Genomic DNA, 22202 nt, shown 5'->3' with positions numbered 1-22202 from the left:
ATGCCCCTTCTAGCAACCCCCCCACCCCCACTTGCCCGGCAATCAAACTTCATTGGTGCCACTCTCGTAAAATTCTCATTTCAAAATTGAGAAAGAAGAAGAATGGTCCTTTTTCTATATAATGGGTCCATGATAGAAGATAGTATGGCAAACGCTCATATGCTTAAAGAGGAAGTACACTCTGACAAAAAGTTTATTTTAAAAATTGCATGAAAGATGATTTAAAAAATATTGGTGAAAGGTTGATAAAAATCCACACACAAAAAAATGAAAGTTAATGAAATCTTGATTTTTAGATAGGCGAGTGGCTTTCCATGTAGAGTGGTTTAAAAAAAGTAAATGAAATGTCTTTTTCTAAAAAAAATAAAAATTGAGTTTAATTGCACCTTGTGGTTATCGACAGACAGATTAATTAACACCCATTCATGAACAAGAAGAAAATGTTTATTCATCGTAAACCATTTAAAATGTAAAATTTATGCATTTTGTGATAATCAATCGTACCACCAATAGTGAAAGGGGCTTACGGGGCAGCTGCTCGTATATGACGTCCCAAATCAAAGACTTAACATGTTGTTGTTTTAGCTTATGTCTATCATACAGTAGTGAATACTTGCGCCAACCAACTTTCGTATTCTCTAATGGATTTTCCCAAAGCAATGTTTTTTTTCTGATATTTTACAACAAACTTTTCGTGAGGGTAAACTTTCCCTTTAAACAAGGAACCAAATGAGATCAAGTGACAGCTGAATTATGTTTGAGGAAGAAAGAGTTAAAACGGATGGATCATGAGTGCTAAGCAAAGGTCAGTGGGAAAGGTTGTATCAGTAATTGCATTTCAATGCTACGTATACGTCAAAGAAGCTGTAGAACATGAGACACAAAAAAACGGTTAGATTAGAATGCAGAGTTCGAGATCGTCCCGGGGTTCTGAACACTTCACAACTGGAACTTTGGCTATCCTAATTACCAAGGGTCAGAGACGTCCCTTGGAGGGGGGGGGGGGGCGATGGATCAAACCAATCGTTGGAAATATTGGGGTGCAAAGATATCGATTTACACCCCCTTGATTTTTGACAGCTTGACAAATATCGAATATGCAATGCGAATATATTTAAAAAGCATTAGAAAACACACTCTAAAAAAATGAAAGGATGGAAAGTGGGGTAACATGACCTTTCCTATCACGAGGAAGTCAGGCACACCAGACATGGGCAATAAGTCTTTTTTTTTTCTTTTTCATCTGAGAACCTTTATCTTTCATTTCAACAATTTCTGTCAAAATCAGGCACGCTAGACATGGGCAATAAGTCTTTCTTATCTTTTTTTTTATCTGAGAACCTTCATCTTTCATTTCAACAATTTCTGTCAAAATTCAACCAGGAAAAAATAGATTGTGTACTACTTTACAATTATGACATAAAATATGATCTGGCAATTTTAGTCAGTTACATAAATGTCATTTTACTATGATGACTGAAAGGTAGTCCTCGAAGGAAAATAACATACGACTCGGACTTCTAAATTACGGTTTTCTTTTCTTTCTTTTATCGTAGTCATATCAATGGGATATTGGAACGATATTAAGCTCAGTGCCTGCGTATTCAGCTGTCCAAGCTATAAAGTAGGCATAGGATGAATTAATTAGACGGGCTGCCTTGTCTTTCTGCGCGATTTGCAGAATAAAAACAAATTTTCCCGGCGAGGCCCTCGTAGATAAATATCACTAATCAGAAAAATCGATGTGCAGGCTTCAGAGACTCGACGTGACATTGAAGAACGCACTGACCATGGCAATCGGCTTAAAACAACACAAGGCTTCGCACCCGCACGTATGTCAACTGCATAAACACCCACACCTCCTCACCCACACCCACCAACACTCACACATACACACGTCACCCAGGTGACTCTCGCGCGCACTTTAAAAGCTGGGGGCCATTTGCTGCGTCTCAGACATAATTGACTTGTATTCCGAACTCGGGTTGATTAAAACTCTGGTCTTAAAGGGAAATGAAACCTTTGAAACGTGTGGGCTTGTGTAGAAACAGAGAAATCAAATAATAAGATCAATGAATGTTTGAGAAAAATAGAAAAAATAGTGAAAAAGTCATGAGCATTTGAATATTGCGATCACTAATGGTAAGGAGATACTCCCATTGGCAATGCGACAAAGACGTGTTATGTCACATTGTGAACAACTTTACCTTAGATGGAATATAAAATGTCCCCAAAATGTCTCTTTTTGCTCTTTCTCATTGTGATACAAACTCTTTATCCACAGTGTATTCTTTGAAAATCTGTATTACACGCCCTTCTACATGGTCTACTGATAGATGTGATAAAATTAGATAAAAGAAACAAATGGAATTCTAGCCGTTGGTTGGTCGAATTAAGCATATAAATTCATCGACGATCTCATTAGGTGTTTATACCGAGTCGCTTTTATTCTTATGGCTGCAATGAAAATATGCAAAAAAAGTGATTTCACACACACACCAACAGTAATTATTTTGTTAAACCATTGCATGATTCCTACACTTCAAAAACTCCGGTGTTGATTTAACACCAGCCTGGCATTTATATTATGTCCACATCAGAGAAGTGTTAAACGATACCAGTTTGGTTTTGGTCTAACACCAGATAAGTGTTTATACAACACCAATTGGTATTCAAACAGCATCGATTTTATTCCAAACTGGTGTTGTTTCACACTTCTCTGGTGTGGACATATATAGATTCCGGTCTGGTGTTAAATAAACACCGGAGTTTTTGCAGTGTAGAAACAATCAAACATCCCTTAGAGCCTCAAGAGATGAAAAAGAAGGGGGGGGGGGGGGGTATACAGTAAAGAGACAAAGTCGGTTTGTAACTATAAATTGCCAGGGTATTCTGTAAATATAAGTATAAATCGAACTAGTTTGGTTTCAGAGCTGGACATTCCACTCATCATGCTATCTTCGATTTTTTAATGAGTGTGTCTAAAGCAATTGAAAACAAAGATATTATTATTGGACTGTTCTTAGACTTTAAAAAAGCATTTGACTCCATTAATCACAAAATACTATTAAAAAAACTTTCTCATTATGGAATCCGTGGTGTTACTTTAAATCTATTTCACAGTTATTTGAGTAACCGTAAACAATTTACAGTGTTCAATTCTATAAACTCTAATCATCAAACTGTTTCTTGCGGTATTCCGCAAGGATCAATCCTCGGTCCCATACTTTTTTTGATTTAAATTAATGATTTAAATTCAGTATCTCCACTATTAAATTGTTTGATATTTGCAGACGACACCAATATATTTTATAAACATGGTGATGTGGAATGTCTTACTCAAAACTTTAACTCTGAACTTTCAAAGGTTAGCAAATGGGTTGAAGCAAATAAATTACAACTTAATTATGAAAAGACCCATGTAATGCTGTTCAATGCTCCAAAAAATAGTGCAAAAGAAGTAAATATATATATTAATGGCAACTTAATTCAACATGTAAATACTACACAATTTTTAGGAATTAGTATAGATAAGGATTTAAAATGGAAGACTCATGTTTATGAGGTCTTAAGGAAAGTTTCCAAAACAATAGGAGTAATGAGTAAACTTAAAGACATTTTACCACAAAATATTCTTCTTACATTGTATAATTCATTGATTTTACCTTACATATCTTATTGCAATATTGTTTGGGGATCCTGCAAGCAATACTTACTGAACCGCATCTTTCTTCTTCAAAAGAGAGCAGTTCGTATAATATGCCATAAACCCTTTCTAATTCATAGCAGACCTCTTTTCTTGAAATTAAATATACTCCCAATTTATTTACTACATGATTTTCAATTATCTGTTTTTATATATTCCTATTATAATAACCTTTTGCCTAATAATTTTGACAACATTTTTCAAACCAGTAGAGATATACATACATATAATACTAGAAACTCAGCTGATACTCGTGCAATATATGGCCATTATTCTTTCTCAAACAACATATTTTTATGTAGGGGACCCATTATTTGGAATAAGATCCCTCAAAATATCAAGCAGTGCAAAACCCTTCAAAGCTTTAAAAGACATTTAAAAATACATTTCATGCAGAAAGTCTAATAGTAATACTGATATAGATACAATTGTATACTTTTGTTATGTTTGTTGTTTTGTATTTGCTGATGCATTTTTTTATTGTGTTGTTTTGTGTTAATTTCAGGATCACTAACTTATAAGTTCCTTGTAACTTCTCAGTGATCCTTCCACTATTCTTGAATATACTCACTTTTGTTATAATGTATTTTATTGAAATAATTATTCTTCTTGATTTGTATGTTTTTTAAGATTGTGGTAAATAAAGTTTCAATTTCAATTTCAAAACTACCCACCCCCACCCCTTATACAATTCTCTGGTGCCGGTGTAGCGGCAAATCTAGATCCACCGGCGGATATGGTATCCGCCGGCAGGTATCATTCGTAACGGCAGATTCATTTTTTTACTCGGAACCAGATCTGCCAGGCTGCCGCGGTTTGATTTTCTTATTATTCATTTTCCCATTAAAACAGATAAATAATTATGGTAGGTCCTATATAATTTTGAAGGATATGAGTAACATGTCCGTGCAGATCGAGAAACGATAGCATGAACGATATCTGCCGAAGAGGAATTGGTTCTGAATCCGCCGGAGTTGGAACACGATCCGCCGGCAGATAGTGTTCCTAGAACCGTATCTGCCTGTAGGACCGCATCCGCCGCTACACCGGCCCTTTATCGGGAGCATCAGTTTGCCTTATTAATGGACTTGTGTTGATCAACTTTGTGATAATATTCTCCTCTGATGCAGTTCCTTCCCAAAATAGGTGCTTGCAGAGTTTTGAAATGACGGGGGAAAGTTATGAAACTGCAGAATTACGTGAGTAGAATCTACTGTTATCCGTAATGATAATTGATATCACAATCGAAATGATGCCATATAGTAACGTTTATCCACGTCATCATCTTACCGTCATAGATTTATGAAAGAGAGAGAGGGAGAGAAAAAAACACACACAGAATGTTAAAATGATTGGAGTAATTTTTGACTTCTCAGCTAGCTGCATCCGCTTTTGTTTTAAAATAAATGTTTTTGTAAGCGGATCGTGACATTGGATTGTAAAACTATAAGCTAAATGATTTGTCTGTCAATGGGAAGAATCGTCGCAGTAGCAAATACCATAGAACTGTTGATATCTCTCTCACTCTTTCTTTCTCTCTCTCTCTGACTGTCTTTCTCTGTACGCTTCTCATTCTTCCTTTGTCGACTGTATATCCTTCTATCCGCCCTCCCACACTGCAAAAATCATCATAAAAAATTATCATCATCATCATCACCACCACCACCATCATCATCATCATCATACTGTTCCGGCACAGAAAATTTACATACAAATCAGTTATCATATCTTCGATCTTAAAATCTTGGTAATATCGTTTTTTCTTCACGAGTAATGACATAGACATTTTTTCTATTTTCAATACAAACAATGCATCATGTAATAAATATTACTCAACTGAAGATTTTACTTCTAAATTTAGAGACACAGAACACAAATTCAGTTTGCTTCACGTTAATGCCAGAAGTTTGAACAAAAACTTTGAATCATTGGAATCATTACTCTTTACTCTAAATAATTTCAAATTCTCCATTATCGGTGTCACGGAAACATGGCTTCATAATAATTCACCTAACATATTCAACTTGCAAAACTATAATCTTATAAGGCGAGATCGTGAAGATCAAAGAGGAGGTGGTGTAGCATTTTACATCAATGAACATTTGCAGTTTAAAATAAGAAAAGAAATATCATTAAAACAAAGTGAAACTCTATTCTTAGAAATCATGAAGCCGAAAGGCAAAAATATAATTATTGGATTAGTTTACAGACCCCCTCATGGCAATGCAAATTTATTTTGCGAAGAGCTTGAAATATGCCTTCATACCATAACAAAAGAAGATAAACAAATATATCTAATGGGTGATTTTAACATTGACCTGTTATCCCAAAATAATGACAACGATTTATTCCTACATACTATGCATTCATTTGGTTATTATCCCCACATAGATCAACCGACCAGAATTGATAGCCATTCATCAACACTTATCGACAACATATTTTCAAACATACTAAACAGAGATACTTCCAGCGGACTAATAATATCTGATATAGCTGATCATTTACCGGTTTTCTTATTATGTGATAATGATATTTCAAAAGAAAATTCACCTAAATCTACAATGTATAGTAAAGAATCCCCAATAAATATTGAATCGTTTAAAAGTGATCTTGCGATTGAGGAATGGTTAGATGTATTTAATGAGTCAAATTCAGATATTGCTTACACAAATTTTAACCAAAAATTGCAGAAATATTACGATAAAAATTTTCCTCCATCACCTATCAAAAAAAGAAAAGCAAAAATGCCATGGATTACTAAAGCTATTCTACGATCCATACATACCAGAAATAAACTATACAAGACATTTTTAAAGAACCCTTCTATTCAAAACAAAAATAAATATAAAACTTATAGAAATAGACTAACCAATATAATTCGGGCTTCTCGCAAATTGTTTTATTCCGAGAAACTTAACAAAGTTAAATCAAACATGAAAGCCACATGGGAGATCATCAATGATTTGATTGGCAAGAAACCCAAAGTATTACCTAAAGACAATTTCACAGTTCATGCTGCTGCAATAAATTCAGATGATGTAGCTGATACCTTTAATTCCTTTTTCGTTAACATAGGACCCTCTTTGGCAAACAACCTTGCCAGACCAAACCAAAGTTTTGCAAAATTTCTTCCCACACCCATCAATTCTTCCCTATTCTTTAACCCCACAAATGTTCAGGAAATAATTGAAATAACAAAAAATCTCAAATCCAGCAAATCAAAGGGATATGATAGAATTAGTACTTTCCTTCTTAAGCAGATCATACATTATATTGTCACTCCATTGTGTCATATTTTTAATCTGTCGATCAGCACCGGTAAATGTCCAGATCCCCTTAAAATTGCAAAGGTAAATCCTGTTTTAAAAAAAGACAATCCACATGAAATAACAAATTATAGGCCTATTTCTATTCTCCCCAGCATATCCAAAATATTAGAGAAGATTATTTACAAAAGACTTTATAAGTTCCTAGATACTTTTCAGTTTCTAAATTCAAACCAATATGGATTCAGGAAAGGGCATTCAACTGATCAGGCTTTAATACAAATATACGATAAAATTACAAATGCAATGACAAATAAAGAACACATAATAGGAGTATTCATGGACCTAAGCAAAGCATTCGACACTCTTGACCACCAGATTTTACTTAAAAAACTTGAAAATTATGGAATTCGGGGAATTACACTATCATGGTTTGAGAGTTATTTGACTGATAGAAAACAATATGTCACTCACAATAATATTTCTTCTAATTTTCAGACAATAAAATGCGGAGTTCCACAAGGATCGATCCTTGGCCCCCTACTTTTCCTTATATATATTAATGATTTGACTACTGGAACGCCTTTATTATCATTTGTATTATTTGCCGATGACACAAACATTTTTTGTTCACACACTAGCTTAGAAACTTTAGTAGATACATTTAATCGTGAATTACCTAAACTATCTTTATGGTTTAAATGTAATAGGCTATCACTTAATATAGACAAAACAAACTTTATGTATTTTAAGCATACAAGTTCACATATTACTGAGTTTCCATACGACATAAGCATAGATAATATTCCACTCAAAAGGAAAAAAGAAACAAAGTTTTTAGGTGTCACAATAGATGAAAATTTAAATTGGAATGAACATATACGTTGTATAACTACTAACATCTCCAGAAACGTAGGTGTACTTTACAAAATGAAAAACATAATTCCTCATACTACACTCGTTTTACTCTACAATTCATTGATATTGCCGTATATATCGTACTGCAATATAGTTTGGGCAACGTGTGCAAAAACTAAAATTAATACAATATATTTATTACAGAAAAAAGCAATTCGAATTTGTACTAATTCGCAATATTTATCACACACAAATCCATTATTCCATAAACTAAAGACCCTAACTATTTTTGACATAAATTCATTTCAAAGCTTACTGCTTATGTTCAAATACGTAAATAACATGCTCCCACCTTCATTTCACAATTTTTATACTATGAACACATCTATCCATTCATACCCTACGCGGAACTCTTCTAATTTCCATTTAATCAACCCCAAATTGCTTATTGCGCAGAGATCCATAAGACACCATGGTCCTGATTTGTGGAACTCTCTACCAGAATCTATAAAAAGATCCACGTCCCTTTACTCATTTAAAGCAAACGTTAAATCCATGTTGATATCAGAATATTTGAAGTAAAATTTCTGTGTCGTTGTGTCATTAAACCATCATCACCATCATCATCCTCTCCATCACCTTCATCTTCACCATTTCACCGTCATCTTCATCCTTATCATCTCCATCTTCAATGCTCAAATTAGATTACTGCTGTTTTTCATAAAATGTACTGTATATCGATTCTGCTGTATTAATGTATTATATTAATCAATGAGTTTTAACCTGGGGTTGTCATTTTTTCAAGCAATCTGCTTATGATGACAATCCTTCTCCTGCAAATTGTAAATGTTAACTAATTTGGTATGAGATCAATTTTGTTTGTAATGATAATTTTAGTACATTTAGTTATGATTCATGCCAAAAAAATTATCAATATACTATGTTTGTTATGCTATGGAAAATGTATTCTATACGAATGATGTAATTGCAGAAGTAAACAATAAAATCAAATCAAACCTATTCTTATATACCAATCTAAAAAAAAAAAAAAAACTCCGGTGTTGATTTAACACCAGCCCGGAATCTATATATGTCCACACCAGAGAAGTATTGAAACAACACCAGTATGGAATCAAACCGATGATGTTTTAATACTAATTGGTGTTGTGTATACACCTTTCTGGTGTTAGACCAAAAAGGAAACTGGTGTTGATAAACACTTCTCTGGTGTGGACATACATAGATTCCGGGCTGGTGTTAAACCAACACCAGAGTTTTTGCAGTGCGATTTTGCCTCCTCCTTTGATTGGAGACAATTTTCGAGACCTGAGGAAGATTCATCTCCCGCACGAATGAGCTTTGACTTGAGGTATAGAAAAGCGAAAAATCTCCCGGTCTCATTACCCCACAACTGTCGTTCCCATACAATCATCCATCATCGTTTTTTATAGGCGCCAATTCGGAATTCCTCCGCTCTCACTTATGGCCACCCGGGACCACTTTCGCTCGAATAAACGACCCTTAGGAGTTTTCGAGTGCTTGAAATCATGATCACTTTGTGATAGGGGTATAGCATCTTCCTTTGACTGCGGGGGTCCGAGTTCTTTACGGTTACTATTCGCCAAAGTAATGCCGTGAAATTAGCAACCCGGGAAAATTTCAATATCGAGTGTATCTGTACCTGTATATGGGTACAGCTATTCGTCCATTAAGTATTTCCTATTTTCAATATGTCAGTATTCTTCAATCGAAGTCTCTCATATAATTTGTGGGAAAAGGGTAGTAGTTTTCAATATTTCTTTAAGTTTTACCAATTCATTAGTACTAGTAGTGGTAGTAGTAGAAATAGTAGTAGTAGAAGTAGTAGTAGTAGTAGTAGTAGTAGTAGTAGTAGTAATAGAAGTAGTAGTAGTAGTAGTATATTAGTAGTAGTAGTAGTAGTAGTAGTAGTAGTAGTAGTAGTAGTAGTCGTCGTCGTCGCAGAAGTATCTCAGCTACTAAGTTTGATGCTTTCACTAGTAATTTGCTCTTTTACTCTTTTACTATTTAACCTCTGATTTTCTTTTCTGTCAATTACTCATCAATCCTTCAGACCTATATGTTTTCTTGAAAGTAAAATGATGAAACTTGGGTTGTAGGTTGGTGAAGATATCTATCATTATCACTGGAGGCCTTAGACGAATCAGGACAATCAGACTTTCTAGTCCAATTCCGAACCCTATAAATCCATTTCCATCGACATTTCCTGCTCTTTGTGGGGGCATGGATTATTTGCCTGGCTTTGAATGGTCTCGTCCCCGGGAGTACCTGATTTGGTAGCTTTTAAAGATTTCGAGAGGGATCGCTACTATTGCTGACGTCATAGACGACTGGTTGACTTTTTAAATTTTGGATGAGTGGGTGATATCAGATACCCCTAACTAGGATGGGCAGTCAATAGTAATAGGGGAAAACGAGAAGGTCGTCAAACCAGCCAGGGTCCATCCAGAGCATTTTAAAGAGGGTCGGGAGCATATACTGATAATGATCGAAGCTCTCTTTGGCAGCGGGTAATACGCCATCTACGTCCAATTCTACGATTATATAAGACCTAAAGAGACCATAAACAAAGACGACATCATTCAATACGTCAAATAACTATATACTGTATATTCTTATCGAATCGATGTTATTTTCATCCATTTAATGCAATACAGTATATGGCATGTACCACTTATATGTGTTTTGTGAAACAGGTGGTATGAATTTGCATGCAAACATACATTTTGTATTATTTTATAATCTATATAATATTTACTAAATGACCAATAAAGCCTTCTACAAAACAAAACAAAATTAACCAATGTAAGGAGTATCAGTGATATTTCCGTGCTTTACAGTGATCATGATGTTTTATACGTATACCTATTTCGACTGTTATTGGATTTTTCTCGCTAAAACTCTTCAGTGTAGGACTAATTGCCTCTTGTAACAAAATGCGATTATACTCTCATTATTGAATGGTGTGTGTAAGAGCAAGATGTTAAGAGCTCAAAACAAAGCCAACACCATTAAATGTATCGACAAAGCACTATATAGACCTTGGTTCATCATGCATAATGTGTCTTGTGGGTCACGTGACATAAAGATTAGCGATTGATCGTGGAACTGATTCCTATGAACGATTGCATTGATTATTGTGTATGATCAATCATAGATACCAGCCTTATGATCAATTACAAAGTTTTATGCTACAGGGTCCATGGTTGAAGATACATGACCCTGTTTTGATGGAGAATCTTACATCAGGAGCACGTAACATAAAGCTTAGTGATTAATCATGGAGCTGATTTCTAGGATTGATTGCATTGATTATTGTATATGGATCAATCGTAAAATCTGCTCCATGATCAATCGTCAAGGTTTGTTACCAGGCCCTCATATAGATTGACTGGGGTGAAATTAATTCCCCTTTCATGGTTTCGCGATTGTATTTCTGTAAATAACGCTGTGAAAACCCTTAAGGATGCAGGTACTTTCTACTCGATTGTTGATAAATAAAAATGATGAATTATGAAAAAAAAATGGACGAAAGCAAGTTATGGATCTCTTGAGGCGGCGTAGAAATTTAGCTTTCTACTAATCCTGCTCGAAATTAATTCATAATGCGCAGCCGTGTTAAATCTTAGATTTTATTTTTTGCTTAATAACCGACTAGAACACTCTAAAAAAAATGAAGTGCCAATCTAGCCCTTATGGAACGTGTATAGTAATTGCACTTCGGAGTGCTGATATTTCTCGTTCAAATTTGAACTAGACAAATCAGCACTCTGAAGTCCATCCACTATGCACGCTCCTTAAGAGCTAAATTAGCACTTCATTTTTTTTTAGAGTGAATGTATTATATTTTTCCTTTTGAAAATGTCACGGTCGTCCGCAGCGGGGGAGAGGGAGGGGGGGGGGGGGAATTTTGCAGACTTACATTTTTTACTGAAAGTATTCCCAAAGATGATCCCAGAAATTTTGAAAACCTCCATTTGTTTCACTGAAAATGTTCTCAAAATTAAAAGTTCAAGTGTGCACGAAAGCCTTCAATACTTAAAAAAATGCACAGCGACCTCGTGACAAGCCCGGTCGTTTCACTTCCTCGCTTTCGAGTCTCATTGATTTTTTTATGCCTCTTGACACCCCCCCCCCCTCCGTTCAGTCAAAAAATATTCTGCGTACTGCCATGGATAGGAAAACACCTACGTACCGTCTATCTTAAGGTTAACTTTGATCTCGTGTAGGCCTTTTACCGGATTTTAGTTCTATCTATTCAAAGAATAACATTCTAGCGACAATACGCACATGATGTCAGTATAGTTAATGAATGTCGCTGAAAGGACCGAAGCAGGGTATCCAGCAAAAGGCTCACCGTTTAGGGTTGAAAAGGGTTTGCCACAATGCATTGAATATTGACACCTGTTGTATCTAAGACGCTACAAAAAAAAATTCATCATGATTATAGACGAATATGTTGATTGTCTCATAATTATATTCATTTCTTCTATTTTGTGTGTCATATTCAGATATCTGACGATAATGAACCCTCTACGACCTCGGATGACCCATAACACCACAATGACCATTCTTATCTTCATTTGGATAGTCTCCGCCGCAGTCGTCATCCCAACCGCAATCTACAGCAAGACATTCATAATAGTGGGTCCGGGAGGGCAGATACTGACTCAATGCGGCGAGATGGGCTGGCGGAACTCTGCCCTGAAGGTCAACACGCTCTTCCTCGTCATCGGCGAGTTCATCTTCCCTCTCCTCCTCATGTGCATTATTTACTTTCTGATCGCCAGGCGACTGTGGTTCCGCCAAGTTCCGTGCGATCATCTGACGGAGCAACAGGAGGCGAACGCGGAAGCGTCTAAGAGGCGGACAATACGCATGCTCATTATCGTCGTGGGCTTGTTCGCGGTTTGTTGGGCGCCGTACAACGGATTCTCGATAGCCAGGGATTTCTATCTCCAAACGCGCCAGGAATCGTTATACAAGACCATTAACACCGTGTTTTACATGGTTGAAGCCTTAGCCATGAGCAACAGCATGTTCAACACGCTAATTTATATCTTCTTCAACGCCAACTTTCGGAAGTGTGTGTTTCAAATGTTTACGCCTGCGCATCGGACATGTTCCTACCAATCGACTGTCAGGGTGCGGTATTCCCGCCCAACACAAGCCGCAAAAGCCTCATCCAACCATTATGATGCGTGCAATAACAGGCATGATACATCGCAAGATACCGCCAGAACTTCATTCTATCAAAACGAGGTTCGGTAGGGTGATCAGCATCGTGTGAAAAGCCTAGAATTTCAGATACAAGCCTTAAGACTATCCTAATGAATCAGATTAGCCAGTGTATGTTCATTTTGATGTTGACTCCGTAATATTGTAAATAATGATGTGCAATTGCAACGCTGAATCTTCTGAAGCTAAATTCTTACCTCTCATGAAAACTCCCTCTTTTATTTATTTTTTATTTGCATAGATTTTGTACAAGCATCTCAATCAAATTTTAATCATCTATTGTTGATTTTTGTTGACCATGAGCGGTGGGCTTCTATCAATACATTGTATTCACAAAATTGCTAAGAAATTTGTGACGCAAGACTAGTATCGCGTTGACGTTTCAGTTATTATCGAGTTTTGAAAATGTTTTATCGTTCTAGTGGGAATGTCACTGATTTTACTGAATTCCTTTTGATGCTGTAAGACAGAATAGTAAAAGCACCATACCTATACCTAAAAACCTTGTTATTTGGAATTACGAAAAAATTTAAATGTCATCCCTTTGAAGACATCGGGGTGTTTACGTAAAGGGCAACTGGTGCCTGGAGTTTACGAGGGGAATCAGTCATCTGAACCTTGACCCCAAACGAACCTTTCGTTTCCGCCAATAGGCAGTTTCGTTCGTGGTTTCTTGTGTACGGAAGCGACAGCGCTGATTGGCCGACTCCACGCCGAGGTATCGTGCCTGGACTGCACGCTATTTTGGCTGGGTATCGTTCTACATTTGACGTTACGGGAGAATTTCTCGAGATTGGAAGACCCCCTGCTGAGATTTTCGGGACGATCCGTTCCCGTTGCGCTTGCAAAAACCGCCTAATATCGATTCTTAAAAGAAAAATGAAAAAAAAAAATACAATCGAGATAGGAAAAGAAAGATAAATATCAATGAACCAATGGAGGGTTGATGAATACTTTTCAATGAATGGTTATAATAAATAAGAAAAATGTTTCGTCAAACCGACTAGAAATCACATAACAAGGCTTCCACAAAATTTAAAGATTTTGGTGGTGCCGAGATAAAGCGAAGAAGTCTCCGCGTGGTAAACCAAGAAATGAGGATTTCGTGTTTCCTCCTGGCGGGAACTTTTTTTAAGTTGATACCAAATTTTGTGATCTAATGTTTATACTGTATATGATTTCCCGAATGATAAGCACTTGTTTATGAGTATTTATTTTCTCACACTCGGTAGTAATCCTAAAATGTTTGAAGTGTACTTGTTACTTTTTAATGTCATTGAATATTATTGATAAAACTATTAAATATCATTGATAAAACATCTATCGCAAAAAACACTCAATCAATACTCCACATCGATATTATGCAAAGGGGGTAAAATTTATTATTTCGTATTTTATCACAAACTTGTTGATTTTGTTTCACTTGTTTACTTCGTAATCTAATAATTATACCCATGAACATACAAGATTTAAAAGTGTTCTTCACGTTGGCTATATCGCCGCTACATTCTGTTTAAAAGCAATTATTACACAGAAAATGACAACTTTAGCAATTAATTGATAATTGTGGTACTATTTCTATGAGAAAGAGAAATGCAAAATTTGATTCATCCAGCGGGAAAAGCAGCTTTAGTGTGATTATTCCCAGTCGCGAAACGGCAAAACAGCGGCTTTCAAATTTTACAACATTCAAGTTTTAACTTGTTTCATACATCCAGGCAGTCTGTAATTTCTGTCGAAATTTCAGCTCTCAAAAATGATTTCGATTTTTAGAAGATTATATAGCTACACCATCTCCGTAAAAACCTGACTTAGCAAATCAACTTATCATATACGTACAATGATCTCAAATAGTATAATTATGATTTCACACCCATTATTCTCAAGCTGAAAATTTTCAACGATAAGTTTTCCCGCTTTAACTAAGGTAACTTCTTGAAGCCGTATGTTGTTTTGCCAGATCACGATTAGACACAACTATTCTTATTACGAAACACTGCTGGTATGCATGAAAAATGTCTTTCTACCATTAGCATAACTAACGCAACCATGGCAACCACCACCACCGGCATTACTCCTGCTACTTCTACTACTACTATCACTACTACTAATACTACTACAACTACTACTCCTACTATTACTACTACTACCACCACCACCACCACCAGTACTACTACTACTACTACTGCTACTACTACCATACACTACTACTACTACTACTGCTACTACTATACTACTACCACTTCAACTACTACCACCACGACGACTTCTACTACTACTTCTACATGTAACTACGACCAGTAGTAATACGCTACTACGTTCTACTGCTACTACTACTATATTATCATTATTACTACAATCAATAGTACTATATCTAATCCTAATAACATTATAACTACTACTCTTATTACTTGTCATCATACTCTTCTTAATACTTCACTTACCACTACTCCTACTTCTGCTACTTTTACTACTACCACTACTACTACTACTTCTTCTACTACTACTACTACTACTACCTCTACTTCTACTACTACTACTACTACTACCATTACTACTAGTACTACTAATATTAATACTATTACATGCACTTCTACTACTATTGCTACTACTATACTCCTACTATTATTTTTTACTACTACTACTACTACTACTACTACTGCTATATAATACTACTACTACTCTCATTACTATTACTACTACTTATACTTCTACTACTACTACTACTACTTCTACTTCTACTTCTACTGCTGCCGCTGCTGCTGCTACTAATTCTACTACTAATTCTTATCATACTACAACAACTACCCTTACTGTTATTACTACAACTACTTGTACTACCACTACTATTACTGCTACAGCTACAGCTGCTGCTGCTGCTACTTACCACTGCTGCTGCTGCTACTTACCAATACCACTACTTCTCCCCTTTACCACCACGAGGGTAATATTGCGTCCAACCAATTTGGAGCAATATTTTACCCAAATTGGGAGGCATATTGCCCAGTAAAGTTTTAAAAATAAGCAGCATAATTTGTTTATTTTAGAATTGGCAACTTATTCATCACACTAGATAAATAAAAAAGCCTAAAAGAAATGCCAAATGTTGGTTGTACACATAATTACCCTCATAGAGCAATTTTACCCAACATTAGTTTAGAGTGTACTACCAACTCCACCTTTAACACCAATGCGACTACTACTACTACTACTATAACTACTACTACTTCTACTACTACTACTATAACTACTACTACTTCTACTACTACTACTACTACTACTACTACTACTACTACTACTACTACTACTACTACTACTACTACTGCTGCTACTACTACCATTACTACTGCCACCAATGCTACTACTACTATTTCTACGTCTACTACTTCTTTTTCGTTTAATACTGCTACTACTATTACTACTTACTACTACTTCTCTTTAACCTAATACTACTCCTTTCGTTACAGCTGCTACTACACTGAATTACCTATTGCTTCTACTTTGAAACAATGACGATAGCGTCTTTTACTACTCCACTACTACTGCTACTTCTACTAATACTACTTCCCTACTACTTCTTCTACTACTACTACTACTACTTCTACTCTACTACTACTACTACTACTACTACTACTACTACTACGACTACTACTACTACTACTACTACGACTACTACTACTTATTCTACTACTACTACTACTGCTATTTCTGGTGCTTCTTCTACCGACCACTTCTATTTTTTTACAACGAAGACGATTTGTTTTATAAGTAAGTAGACACTACCACAATAAAAGGATGCTGCACGATAATCGTTGAGCTACCATATAATTCACTTGAAATTGTGTATTTTCTTTCTCTTTTGGTTGTAATTTTACACTTTTCACCTATTTTATTGTGTGCAATCATTGATATACTGTGTCTAACAAAAATATTGTACATACCTACTCGTATATAATGGCATAGAAAATGTATTGTTATTTGATTTGTTTCATATTTTACATACTGATAAACCCGAAGTGCGCTTTGTAAGTGACAATTCACGTGACATTTTTGTTTCCTTCTGTTCTATCTTTTTGTTGCTACGAATGATTTCGCTCTGGTTTTTGTAAGATATTGACATATAGGCGCATGCATATTCTGAACTTGGGTTTAATTTAAATTCTGGTCGTAAGTTGCACTGTAAAAACTATGGTGTTAAAACTGACTCCAGTTGGTGTTAATAGAGGATCAGACCCTGAAGTGTTGAAGTTACACCCGAGAGATTGAACACAACACCAAAGAGTGTACATGTAACATCCAAAGGTATTGAAATAGCAACTATACGTGTTAAACTAACACTGTAAATCTAACACCGGTGTTATTAACTGGTGTGGTCCTCTATGTACACCGGTTAACACCAGTTTTTGCTATGTGTGGTTTAACTATGGATACTCAATTGTTAATAGAATTATCAAACAGGCAAGAATCAATTTGACAGCACGCATGGTGCTCACTTCATTCATATCTGCTTGGGAATGATATACATCGAAGTAAACTAGTTTTCAGTAGAGCAGTGAAACAGAACCAAACAATAGTTATTGTTGGCTTCCCATAATTTTAGCAAAGGGTAAGACCATTGTCAAAACTAAATCAGATTTCAGAATACGGGTCATAGAGTCCACAGCGTTGTAAAAAAAAAACAAACATGAAATCAAATTTGTGCTGCATGTCTACTCTCATGGAAAACGTTTTGTTGCACCGTGTGATATCTTAGGTTAACTTGAATTCGCATTGTTCCACGTCGTATCAATGAGGGCGCCACATCAGAATAATGAGCTAGCGCATGCGCACGGTTTAAAATTCTACTCTCATACACGGCATTTAATCAGTGCATCATCTGACAATTTTCCTTAATAGACTAGTTCGTAGTTACTACATGGACTATTTCGGTAAATGACCTTTCATTTCTTTCATTATGATAGGCAGATTTCAAATCAAGATATTATGTAAGCATGCCTTACATAACAGGATGAAAAATATGAATAGACCAGGGGAGCGTTTCATCAACATTTTTGTCCGACAAGTTGTCAGATATGACAACTTTCCTTGATTCTGATTGGCTGAGAGGGACTATTACTATGGTAACTGTCTGATAAAACAGGACTTGTCGGATAAAACGTCCGACAAGTCCTTTCATGAAACGCTCGCCAGGTGACTAGAATAGGATACCAATGAACACTTTATGAAGGATTTTTTTGCATGCCTACTTTGAATGCATATCATTATAGCATGTTGCACAATGTACTTTGCAAACTGTGAAATTCCAGTCGTTCGTGGACGCATTGTTGTTGTTTTTTGGATGTAAAATGAAAAACAAAATTCAAAAGAATATATGAATAATCAAGACATCAATGTTGGTGCTTATCTCATTAGATTTTAAACCACCATGTCACTTTAGTACAAATGACCTTCCTCTGATCATGCGCAGAAAGGTACTACGAACTGGCTTATTGACTGACAAGCACAGATGTCTGGCAGTTACTAAAATTGCCAATTAAACAGACTTTGTCGAAAGTTTTCAAATATCACTACTACTACTACTGCTACTACTACTACTACTACCATATTACGACGACGACTACCAATAATAATAATAATACAAAGATCAACAATAATACTATTCTTTAGATTATAAAACTGCAAATAAATATTACCACAACTACTACTATTGATGATACCTTTATTATAGTAATATTGCAACTTTTGTATTAATACAACTTTTGTTTCATCCACCGCCGTATTCCACTTCACTACTGCCAATCTGACCACTTTTACTCTACTACTACTAATTCTACATCTACTGTCGTTGCTACTACTTTTCCCTCTCAATCATTTAATCGGTAAAATGCACAAAAACGAACTTTATCTTTTAAAAAACCCTTAATTTCCGCTGGTAATTAAAAAAACCCCTAAAAATGTGCTTGCTTTGACTGCTAGTAAGCATCAAATAACTTTTGGCTCCTACTTCCTTTGACAGTATTAAGGACGAAAACATCTCGTTTTAAACTTTGTTTGTAATTAATTGTCGAGAAGATTCTTGCTCCAAATTCCTCCGTTATTTTGTTGGGAAATAAATTCAAGTTGACTTCTGATGTGAAAAAAGTATATGCATGTTTAAAGTAATGTAATTTTTTCATCTGTTTTCTCCTATACATGTATAGGACTCGTTGCCTAAAGTTTCTGTTATGGTTACGTTGGTTTACTTCTTTACTTGAGTTTGACTAGCTGTCCAGATTTGTTACCATGGTAATTACCAATATGTGATAAAGTTACCAAAATATTTACTTCATGGAATGGGGGCCATAATTATGGTCTCTTCCCTACGGCATATTAATACGAGACTGTTTTTACTCTAAAAATGTCTATTATTTGTGTTTGAATCGCAACCATTAATAGGACAAAAAGATAGTTTCAACGGAATAATTCGGATATAATAAAATTATATATAACTTCAACCGCTGGTATTGGATATTTTGTTGTCGTCAAAATGGGACAGAAAGAAAGAGATAAGAGGAAGATTATGGGAAGGGAAGGAAAGGGAAAGAATAAATGTTGCTAGGCAGAAGTTAGCGAGGAATGGAGAGAGCTGGAGGTTAAGAGAGCATGAGAAAAAAGAGGGAAGAGGTAGTAAAGGCTTGATCCCACTGGACTTACAGATGCAGATAGGATGGAAAACGTTATGTATCCGCTGTGTACTCTTTGCGTACATTTTTCATACCCTTTATATCCGTCTAACATCCGCCCACACTTTAACATATATATTGGGTAAAATTTTTACCACCACGAGGTTAATTATGTCAAACCAATTTTGGGAAGTATTTTTCCCAATGCAGGATGTCCAGTAAGGTTAAAAAATAAACAGCCTTCACTTTAGAATTTGTAAAGTTTTCACCACACTGGATCAATAAAAAATACCCCCCCCACAAAAAAGGGCCCAATGTTAGTTGGACACATAATTACCCTTATGGAACACTTTTACCCAATATTTTTTTAGAGTGCACTGTGATTTCATTATTGTTTGCCAATTTTGTCTTTAGAGCGATGAAGCGGATAAAAACGGATGAAGCCATCCCAAAGTTTGCTTGTCAGCTGTATCCGTTATGAATACGTTTTGCGTACGTTGGCCAGTGGGACCAGGCCTTTTCAGCGAGGCAAAGAGTGTAAGATGGTAGTGAAACAGAGAGGGGAGGGGAGTGAATAGAAAGAGAATAGTAAAGGAGTTAGAGGGTTTGTATAGAGAAAAAGAAGATTGAAGGACTTGACAAAAAATAAATAAATCACAATTGATTTTCGAGTTTTTCGTAGCCCCCTCTCATTTCCGATGTCCCTATAATAAATGGTCAAATATTTTCTGTTTCTCATCTTTCTGTAAATAAAACTTGCCCTAAATTCCATAAAGAATATTTATTCATTTATCTTCTTTATTTCATACTGAAGTTTAGGCCTGTGTAATTATGCAAAACTGCATGCTTTCCAAAGGCGCCCTGCAATTTAACAAATAACTCAATATCATATTCAATATTATTACACTAATCGTGTGAAAATCAAGTTTGAGTGGTGTGGTTATGTAAATGATAATACTGATATAATAATGATTGCAATACTTTGTTTTTACTCTAGTACAAGCCTAAGGACGACATCCAATTGAAAATACTGTTTACCAATGGCAACCCTGCAGAATAATGTTTGCTGTTAAAACTTTCTCCAGTTCTGCAGATAATTGTTTTAATAATCATGTACTTCTACTAATACTACTACTTTTATAACTATTATTATCATCAAAACAACAATAATTATATTGATGACAGTGGTAGCAATAATAGTTAATGTCATAATTATCATGACAGTCGCCATGATCATCATCATCATCTTTATCATTATCATTGTTGTGACCGTAATAGTAGTACACTGTTAAAAAAACCCTGATTTTACAGAAAAATAAAAGAAGATTTTGCAGAAAGCAATACCAGAATCATTCTTTAAATTCATGAAACAGGAATTTTTCCGCAATTTAACAGAACAGGTCTGTTAGAAAAAGGGGAAAAGAGTGTTTTATTTAAGGAAATTTGTAAGATTACACACACCAAATACCAATTTCCTGTAAGATTACGAAATCTGGTAAGATTACAGGTGTTCTCGAGACTCTGCTGCAGGAACTTCTTTTAGTTTAAGGATAAATTTTCTAACAGTGTAGTATTCGTAGTAGAAATAGTATTTAGGTACATATACCAAACATTATTACCCGATTAAAAACAAACATAATACTGTAGGCCTGCTCTTTTTTTTATAGAAAATTTATTATCACATCGTAATTGTGTTTCTTTCTATCTCTTCTTTTTACAAAAATCAATTTCAACATTGCAGTCACACACAATAAAATGATTATAGTGCTTGTAACATAGGCCTATTCTACCACACGAAGCAAAACAAAACGAAATATTTTAAAGAAATATCAACAGTACATTCTTCTACATGTATTTCAAAAAAGAATTTGAAAAGATCAATCCAAATTTACATGCAGAAATGGTTTACTTTTGTTTGTTCAATTTGGCTAAGTGGGAACGCCCAAGCGGTCTAGTGACTTTATAGAAGGAGTAATTATCAACTGGGATTATATATTTTTTTAAAGGGTTGCTTCGGGCTGAATATATTTATATCTAAATAAAAAGAGTAAAATTCATAGAGCAAAATGTCTAAAATTTCATCAAAATATGATAACAAATGGTGAAGTTTTTTAATTTTAAAGTGTAGCAATATATTGCCAAAACAGTTATATGCACGTCGTCATGAATATTCATAAGATGGGTTGATGATGTCACATCCCAACTTTCATTTGTCTTATGTTATTACATGAAATCTTAATTATTTCATTTTTTTCATTGAGCCATTATACAATGCAATTTTGTAATAGTCGAAGGACCGCATCAGGGGCAGGGGCGGTGGTACATGGAGTGGGGGCGGCTTCTTTATATAAATTTTTGAAGAAGTGCTAAAGGGGGGACGATAAATGGGAAAAAGACGAGAGGATGAAAACAGAACAAAAAATCGTCATC

The 22202-nt window shown here is 35.3% G+C and overlaps 1 protein-coding gene across 1 annotated transcript in view; it reads left to right on the top strand.

The window, feature by feature from the left end:
* LOC121428407 (prokineticin receptor 2-like) overlaps window positions 1-13143 on the top strand; it is a 36971-nt gene extending 23828 nt beyond the window's left edge. Inside the window, exon 2 of the mRNA XM_041625007.1 lies at window positions 12384-13143. Within this exon, the coding sequence (XP_041480941.1) occupies window positions 12384-13143 (760 nt within the window). The remainder of the gene's footprint in view (window positions 1-12383) is intronic.
* The last annotated feature ends 9059 nt before the right edge of the window (window positions 13144-22202 follow it).

Source organism: Lytechinus variegatus, chromosome 15, assembly GCF_018143015.1.
Source record: "Lytechinus variegatus isolate NC3 chromosome 15, Lvar_3.0, whole genome shotgun sequence".
NCBI classification, from domain to species: domain Eukaryota; kingdom Metazoa; phylum Echinodermata; class Echinoidea; order Temnopleuroida; family Toxopneustidae; genus Lytechinus; species Lytechinus variegatus.
The sequence above is the reverse complement of the archived record's forward strand: the minus strand, read 5'-3'. Positions and strand labels throughout refer to the sequence as shown.